Below are 9727 nucleotides of genomic sequence, written 5' to 3' on the forward strand. Positions count from 1 at the left end.
AGTAAAATTAGCAAAAAAAAATTTAACTACTGAATGATTCATTTACTTCTTACATGAAACACATTTAAAGTTGCATTGATACTATTGAGGAAGAATGTATTTCAAACTTTGAACAAAATGTTTGGCTCGGCTCTTCCTCAACACAGCCGGGTTCTTCTCGGCGAGCGGGCCAGCTGTAAAACGAAACTAACAAGGCGTGTTGACGTCACAGATCACAGAGTTTAATTCATACAAAGCAATGAACAACAAAGCTGCAGAGATACAGAGATATGCATTTCTCATAAAATAACAACACACAAGGAGAGACAAAAAACAAACACGAAACACACAGACAGACAAAGGCGCCCAACGTGGAGAGAAAAAAGATGGCAAAAACTCTCTCTCTCTCTCTCTTTACACTTCGTTTTAAACAAAAGGGGTGTTTCCGTATTTTAATCTATGCAACGAAGGCGTTCCGTTGTTCAACCAATCAGAGACCTGTTTTCGGCCCCAGAAAAACCCCGGAAACTCCCCTATACAGCTCAGAGGTCTGGTTTTTATCTCAGTAAGAGGGCCACTTCGTGCTCATCTCTGTCTGGCACGGGGAGAGGCGCCAAGAAGTCTCTTGCCCCCTATCGGAATGTAAATTTATTACTCTGTCTTCAGCGGGGGAGGAAAAAGCCCTGCTTGTTTAAATGTCTGCTATTGTCAGCTCCCACATGCTCAACAGAAAACTGTTCCAAATAAAAGTGTTGGCTATACCTTTACACATGTTGTAAGTATTTTAGCACTTAAATAATCATTTTCCTTTACGGAACTAAACGCTTTGGCCGTCAGGTTTACATTCAAATACATGGAGTGTCAGACGTGCTCAAAACATGGAACGCTCCACTCGGTCCAAATCGCGCCACGCTAAACGAAACGTCAAATCTCCCGTATTGGCCGGGAAACTAGGATTTACTTTACCCACCTTTCTCCAATATTACTATTTTCCCGTAAATATCCGGTATTGCTCCCCTCCCCTCCATCTTACGTTCGTCCCCTGGTCTAACGCTCACGTCTCCTTCCCACATTGTGTACTTTCTTTCTTTCTTCTGTCCCCCCAGTCTTACATTTATCTCACCCACTGAACTTATGTTCATCTGTCCCGTGGTCTAATGGCGGCCCTACCTCTCCCTCCATTTCATGTTCGTAGTTCACATGTCCCCACCAGGCGAAATTTACAGTATTCTGTAACCTAAAACTTCACAGGTATGTTTTTATATCCAAAAAGAATTACTATAAATCGAACTACTTAACACTACACAACCTCATACACAAGCTTCCAAACACAATACTTTTTTAAAATTAGTTACCAACTACTATACTTGCACATGCCAGCTGGGCCGCGTTCTGGACGGCCTTCAACTCCGGGTCGGTCAATTTTGGGAGTTTCAGTGGAGAAAAATTTGCCATGTTTTAGAAAGCAAAAAATATATAGATAATAACAATTATAAAGACAAAACACAATAAAAACTTTAGCTTATTATTCAAATAATACTATAAAATACCTGCTTCACTGACTGTGCTGTAGAAGACAAGAAAATATCTGCCAACGAATCTGAGAATATAAAAGACCAAAGGTCAAATGGGCGGTACTAAGAGAAAGACCCGCAATCCTTCCCAAGTTTCACTGAACAAACTTTGTGATGGATGACAGGAGTTCCTTTCTTAATAACCCCCATTTCAACTTTGACCCTTATGATTATGACACTCATGTTATTTACGCAATTACAACACATATAAATTAACAATAACTGATTAAAACAAAAATCGACAATTTGAAATCAATAATTACATATGATTGGAAATCAAAAGCTCTTACCTTTACCAAGAGGTATTGCACCACTGAACAGGTGACTCTGTTCATACTTAAGCAGCTATATATTGCAAAATAGTGCAGTCTCTATTACACAACACTTCTGATATATTGAGCTGAAATACACAATACATCTGATATCAACATACATCAACACATAAACATAAATCTAGTTGTTGAAAGACACACAGTTTCCCAAAAATACAAAAAAGATCACCTGTTAAACATAGACCATGTAAACATAATACTCAATAATATTTACTACTTGTGTTCTTGACATTGCAATACAAAGATTTGTTAATTTTGATGAAAGTTGATAGTATATTATACATCACCAGTCATCGTATAGAAACTATACAATTTCATTTCACAACGCAACACAGCTAAAGGCATATTGCATCTAATTCTAAATAAAGCTAAGTACAAGACACATACACAACAAATAATAAAAAAGACAGAAAATATGAGAATATCCTCCTTCGGCCTGTGATCTACCAGCTTGGTTTTTCATTTTGCATCTGGAAGAAAATATATATTTAAGAGTTACACTGCCTCCCCTCATCCATTATGTGCTTGGTAAATAAATAATCTGTACAGTCACTTGACATGTGGTGCACATTAACGTGAACCTAATAATATTGGTGCATCGATCTGCTATATTTTCCCACTTTAGCTTCAATGCTAGTTAATACACACACACACACACACACACACACACACACACGCACGCACGCACACACCGAGGATTACACAACAGTTTTTAAACACATATTTCCTCCAGATACATTTGGTATTTTCCACACTTAATGCCACTCGGCAGAGGTGCCCTGGTTAACGAATTCAACATAGAGACAGGCGAATATTACACAAGCCTAGTTTATGCACTTTTCCCAGTGCTAACATTAGCTAGCACAATATGCTACCAGGGATCGCGGCACAAGATATCAACTGTCCTCATAAGCTGCATAAGACATTATTCTCTGAATAAAGCATGGACACTTTAGTAGCTGTTAAACAACGTAATATTGTAAAGATTACTTACAATTTGCTTTCCGCTAAAGCTGCAAGCAAATGGCGGAGAGGTTCTGAGAAGGGAAAGCTCGGAGCCTGTCGCTTCAGTCAGCGCTAACCAATAGGAAGACGTCTTACATCTCTCATCTTTACGCCCCGCCCAGGATGTTCATGTGACAATCGCAAGCAAAAGATTGAGAAGCGCAAGCAAAACTCATTGAGTTCATGCAAAAAAAGGGAGCATCACAAAAAAAATTTAACCTCAAACAAAAACTTGTAAGTTTTTTTTGTTTGAAACTTTTTTTTTTGCTTCATTAATTGTGAAACAAATTTAACTCTGTATAAACCAGGGACTTACTGTGGTATAACAGGATCTGATTGGATACAACAGGAGGAGCCAGCCAGGAAGAACTGAGAATGAGTTGTAAATGTACTGGGGAGGTTGATTACTAAACAAGGAACAGATGGCTGATTAGAAATGTGTTGCAGGTGTGAGGAGAGAGAGCAGAAGGCAGAGTAACAAGGAATAATTAGAGACAAGAAATAAACATAACCAGAAACAGTAACTGAACTAAAGTAATAGAAACATGACCTGTCTAATCAAAGAAAGAGACTTAGGACTTATGTGAAATGTCTGTGTGATTTTAATCTCCAAATAAAAACAAACATCCACTCAAAGCTTGCTATGACACACAAACAAACACAGTTCAGAAAAAAAACAATTTTATTTTAAGGGAGAAATAATATACTATTACATAAAAAAACATCAATAAATACAACATAAACATCACAATATTCAATATCTAAATCTTAAAACCATAACTATGTGCCATAAAAAAAGTGCTGGTATGGACTCACAAAAAACAGCCTTTACTGTTATGCTCTTATATTTCCTTTTTCTTTATTCTTTGATGGCCAAGTCACCTGTGTGCAAACAGTTGTGTGTGTGTGTGTGTTTGTGCTCCTCATATGGGTGAATTTTGATTCAGCTGCATCTCCTAAAAGAACTGCAAACTGGTGAAATCTAGTTTGTTGATCATTTTGGTCAGAACATGTTAATTCTTTTTTTCCTTCTACTATGTTGCTGAACACTTGTTTCTGCTATACCCCACAAAAACATACCCTAACCATCTGTCATGTATGACTTGTTTTTTTGGTTTTTTTTACATTTCAGTTTGCCTGAAAAGCTCCGAACAAGAAAGCTCACAGTCCAATCCTACTTCACAGGACATAAATTGATCAAACGACAAATAAAGCAGAAAAAATATTCCCACTTGTCGGCCTTCTCTGATAGCGACTGAGCAATGAAATCCAAGCCAAGTGGTTTTTCTTTTCTTTTAGTTGTATCACTGCACACAATAACAGATTTTCTTACTGGTCACCTCACATTCACAGAGGTCGGTCACCTGGTTGCAAGTTAACAGAAACACACATCACAGTCTGTATTTTTTTTGCATTGCAATGCACCTTGTCACAGGAGCTGGAACATAAAACAAAAAACTGAGCGTCACTGCGGTCACATCATGCTGCATGGTTGAACGACAGCTGAGTAAGAATCAGCTGATAGTAAACAGTAATAGTGTACTGCAGCTTTAAACAAATAATTGCACTATGTTGTTCACAGTTTCATTTAAAAATACATTTCATATATTAGAAAACATTTTCTGCAAAATATGATCTGGTCTTTACTTCTGAGATTATTTAAATCCAATCTCGAGTGAACAAAATCACACAAAAGATTTCAACAGTTTCAATATTTACTTGGCACAAAAAAAGCACATTAGAAGAGCAACTCTGTGTGGAAAAGCTACAGGTGCAACCCTGCTGCTTTCATAGGTTTTTGGAGGAAAATTCGGAGATGCATTTGATTCTGTCCATCAATCTGGTTGGCAATTTCCATGTAATGTCCATCACATCAGTCTGTTTGCGAAAGCTTGGCCCAAACTGGGACATTAGCAGGACAATAATCACAAATACGGCAGCCAATCTGAATCCTAATGACTGAAGCAGAATATAAACAGGATTTTTTTCAATGGCTGGATTAAAGTCCAGACCTCGACCGATTTAAAATGCTATGATATAAGAACAAGAACTGTGCCGACATAAATCCCCACAAATCTCAATGAACTGAAGCAATGCTGTGAGAAAGAGTGCCTAAAAATTCTTCAATAGGGTTGTAAAACTGAAAAGGTCATACAGGAGCAGTATTTGCAGCGCAACTGGGGTTAATCATAGAAAACAGTAACATTTTGCACACGCTGTGCTTCCATCTTGGCCTTGTCTTTGTTTGGCAGTGATTTCTTTTGTTCACTTAAGGTTTTATTCAATTGATTTTCTTTAGAACCACCAGAGCCATCGACAAAGAGTGTAGTTTCTGTTTAGTAATGCCGTGCATTTGATTTGTATTCAGTCATTGTGCACAGAGTAAGTTTGAAGTCAGCTCATAGGAAAGAGGCTGATGTTCCTGTAGTGCAAGCATTGTTGCTTTGAGAATGGAACAAAAAATACGACAGCAAAAATATTATTTTTAGCATCTTCAAACACAAAGTTTGGAAAAGTGACCCGGTCGGATTGATCAGATATTGCAAAGCACAACCATGCAAAATCTTCACCTAATCAAATAAATTCCCTGAGATGTTTTTTCCAAGATGGAAACAACACTACCTTGTTTTGTATGCCAGTATTTCACATTCACTGTTAAAATAACTGATATGTAGCCACAAGCATAAGGACACAATTCAAGACCTCACCTTGATAAACACAGCCCACAGCCGTGAAAAGTCAAAATTCAAAGGTTCAGGAAAAAATGAAAACCATGTAAGAACAAAAATGACAGAAATGTTATATTATGGCTTACGCATTCATGAGAAAAACAGAGACTGACACCACAAGATAGGTGTGCCAAAGAAAGTCGATACTACACAAGTGTCATAGAGTTCTACATTGAAGCCTTTCGAAGGAAAATTTGGCAGACGAAAAACTTCTGCTTCACAAGCAACAGGAATAACTGAAAGCCTTTTTGGTCATTAGCAAAACTTAAATTCTCTGAGAAATGGGACACTGGGCTTCCTGCAGCTGCCAAACCAACAGAAACAAACACCTAAAATACAAACCCACACATTTTGAGCGGATGAACTATTTAATGATATTCTAATTTGAGGTACACCTGTTTATGTGTGTACAACTGGAACACTCTTTACCAAGTCCTTTGAGAATTTTCACGTCTCCTTTGACCCCCAGACCTGCAGCGGGCCTTATACCTCTGACTGGATCTGCATGTTAGTGTCATTCTGTATTTTCTTTTTTTTTTTCGTTTTCTTTCATGTGAATATAGATCAAATTTAACAAAAATGAGTACATTTAGACAATGCTTTTCCCCACTAACCAATTGTTGAGCAAGCCCCTATTTTGACAGGAAAAATCGGGGATTAAACAGATTTATCAGTGATATTTACAGATTTATCACTGTGGGGGATCATTGGAGGGCAATATCTCCCTGGAGGCCTGCTCCTGCTGAGCCCCTTCTGGTACAATCCTCATGCTAACACTGTCTGTGGTGCTCGGGTTTACTCTGAACTTCCTGTTGATTGGCCGCACCGCCTGGAGGAAATGTCTCTTGAAGGTCTCACTGAGAACAATGTAGAGAAATGGGTTGATGCAGCTGTTTGCGTAACCCATGCTGATGGCGATGTTATACGCATATGAGAAAGCTATGCTTGGGTTCTGCACCCCGAGATGGATGAGCTGCAGGATGTAGTAAGGAGCCCAGCAGGTAAAGAAAGCGAGACAGATGGCCACCGCCATCCGGGTCACCTTCCTGGTCCGCACTCTTAAACTGCGTGGGGGCAGCGGTGCCACGCTGGCGGACATGTGTTGTAGGATCTTGAAGAACACCAGGCAGATGATGACCAAAGGGATTGCAAAAGCCAAGAAAAACTGATAAAGTGTAAACCAGTACGTGTCATTGACCAAATCTGGGAGAAGGAGAGCACAAGCAACCAGTCCATCCGGCAGAGGCATCAGACCAGTGTACATCCACACAGGGATGATTGTGAACATGGACAGGACCCACACCAGTCCGATGACCAGTACAGCTACGTATGGTGTTCGGATGTGGTTGAAGCGGATCGGGTGAACAGTCGCCAAGTAGCGGTCAAGGGTCATTGCAGTGAGAATGTAAGTGCTGACAATCTGACTGTTGGAGTCGAGGGCAGTGATGACCGTGCACATGGCCGCACCGAAGTGCCACGTACCGTTGCCCAGCAACTGGTGGATGAGGAACGGCATGCCAAGAAGAAACAGGAGATCGACGATTGACAAGTTTAAGATGAATATGTCTGGGACTGTTTGCTTGGCATGACACTTGGTCTTCTTCAGAATTGTGTAAATGACGATGCAGTTCCCGATGATGCCCAGGAAACAGATGATTCCAAAGATGACAGGCAGACTGGCACCGCAGTGAGGGGCATCATCTTCAGCTGGAACAAAACAATGACCATCAATTCAAAAATACTAAGAAAACTACTCTATCATCATCTGAAAGGGATTATCCTGCAGGGTGAGTTGAAGAGGCAAAAGAAAGATTTGATGACTCTGGACTATTTAGAGACTACACAAAGAAAAACGGACATCCTTTTCTCCCTATGCATCAACCTTGTGAAGTACCAGTGCCGTCCTTTTGGCCAAACAATTTGTACAAAGTACTGACAGAAGAAGTGCTGGCATTTGTGCCTCTGGTGATTTTATTCCATATAGTTATTTCATAAACATGATATAATTTCTCATGTAAAACGGTTGCAATAAATTTGTCCACATGTTTATATAATTTTATTTTTCCATTCTTGCTTCAATGTCATATTTGGATGTTTTATTCAGAAAGCTCTTGCACAATTGTGGAAGCTTTCTCATAAGACCTTTTATTCTTAGTTTTTTTTTTCTAAAGAAAGAAAAATAAACCAAACCTTTATATATCAAATTTAATAAGATATTCCTCTTAAGTACTTTAAACCATGTACGAAAATCTTACTTAAATCTTTCCATTTTTTCTTTTTCATGCTTGTGGCTTTAATTAAAATAGGTCAACACTGACAAAACAGGTTACACAATTTCTACAATATTTTTAGTTAAATAACAATGAGAGTTTAGTTATTACTATTATTATATGTTGTCTCATGCCATTACTTTTAATACTTATTGACAATAATTCTTGCCATGTTAATAGAACTAAAAATAAAATTCATGTTACAGTCAATCAAACAATTAACTTACCTCTTGTTAAATTTGAGTCTCCACTAGAAAAATAAGAAACGTTCAAGAAATCCATTAGTTAAAATGTAACCTCAAGCGAGGATTTTGTTTTCTCTTCGTCTTTCTCTTGAAAAACTGACTATTTCTCAGGTAAATGGACCTGAACCGGACCGCAGCGGAAGTCCTTTCTGGTCCTGATTCCAGATGTGTATGTGGAAGCTTTCCCAGTCTGATCGCGGTGTGCCGGGTGCGTGCGCTCCGGTGCGCGCTTCCCTCACCGATATGGATTGAAAACGCATCCCATCGATGAGCAGCTTCAGAGAGTCTGACTCCGCTCTGCTCTGAGCTCGCTGCATGGATTTAATAAGTCTCTAATGTTAAAGAGACTCCCGTGGTGTCAGTCACCATGGGAGGAAATTATTATGCTGGTTACACCTGACCATGTTATGTGTGTGTGTGCGGAGAGGTGCAGTTTCCCAGGCATGTATTTGATCCAATGTGTGTGTTAATGGTTTGCTCCAAAGCAAGGTTGAAACAGGTCGCGGAGACTGCATCAACCTTACAAAAAGGTTGGCACACAGCATAATAAAAAAGCGACACATTTCCAATAAATGTTATTTAATGGAAAATAAAAAAAAATCATAGAAAATACTCAGAATTTTTTTATTATTATTGTTTACTTTTTCTTATTAACTTGTGTTTATTTGATGGTTTTCTGAATCCTATAATAAAAAAAGTTTCGCGCAGTTTCTGATCCGCAACAATTTTCAGACCTGTCCGTACCGCCAGAGGGCGCTGTTTTGACTTTGTTTATTAAATCTAGATGTGATCGACATCATGTGGACTTAACAGTGGATCTGTTTTATTCTTGAGATCTGGTCAGACTTCAGATTTAGTGGAAAGAAACGGTTTGCAAATGGCTATAAATGTGACTTTGTGTAAGAGTCTGTAGGTGTGAGTTAAGTACCTGCACTCAACTAATTGCCCTACATCCTGTGGGATTGCCATTATGTTAAAAAGACTGATGCTTGCCACTGCTGACATGATCATTTTGTTTGAAGAATCTCTTGTCAGAATAATTCACACATCCTGACAACAGGAACAGAATAAGATTCGACACAATGAGCTGCAGAATGAAGATTTTGGCTGCAGGGACTTTTGAATAGGAAGAAATTAGTTTTCAGTGACAATGAATTCTTCATTTTGACAAGGCAGAGCAGATACAGCAGAAGAGCTGATGTAGGAGTACTTTCTATGTTAATGAAAAGTAAAAAGTTAGTAGCAGGAGATGGACAGCCTTTCATTGTTGACAGGATTATCTCAGCTGATGCCTGTTAGTTACCAAACAGAAAGTCAGACCAGATGTTGCTTCTATAAAGAGAAAAAATGTTAAGAAAAAAGCATAAAATTATCAGTTGAAATAACAGCAAATTATGCAAATTGGAGAGAAATAGAAGGAGAAAGTAACAGAGTGAGTAAGTGGTCAGTAGCCTAAGTCTACAGTAGCTTTTTTTTTTTTTTTTCTCTGAAGAGTTTCTGCAGCGCTAGTGGCTCATATTTTTGCGACAATAGGCAGACAGGAAGGAGAGGGGGGAAGACATGCGGCAAAGGTTGTCGGTACCGGGAGTCGAA

At 38.8% G+C, this 9727-nt stretch overlaps 1 protein-coding gene across 1 annotated transcript; it reads right to left on the reverse strand.

Annotated features, from left to right (window-relative positions):
* Positions 1-3576: 3576 nt before the first annotated feature.
* Positions 3577-8483, reverse strand: LOC114144062 (melanin-concentrating hormone receptor 1-like). The gene is made up of 2 exons (XM_028016524.1): positions 8117-8483; positions 3577-7326 (listed from the first exon to the last, which is right to left on the reverse strand). Exons 1-2 carry the CDS (start codon positions 8169-8171, stop codon positions 6311-6313), a joined length of 1071 nt encoding a protein of 356 aa, XP_027872325.1. The 5' UTR covers positions 8172-8483; the 3' UTR covers positions 3577-6310.
* Positions 8484-9727: the final 1244 nt, after the last annotated feature.

This window comes from Xiphophorus couchianus, chromosome 5 (genome assembly GCF_001444195.1).
Source record: "Xiphophorus couchianus chromosome 5, X_couchianus-1.0, whole genome shotgun sequence".
In the NCBI taxonomy this organism is placed as follows: domain Eukaryota; kingdom Metazoa; phylum Chordata; class Actinopteri; order Cyprinodontiformes; family Poeciliidae; genus Xiphophorus; species Xiphophorus couchianus.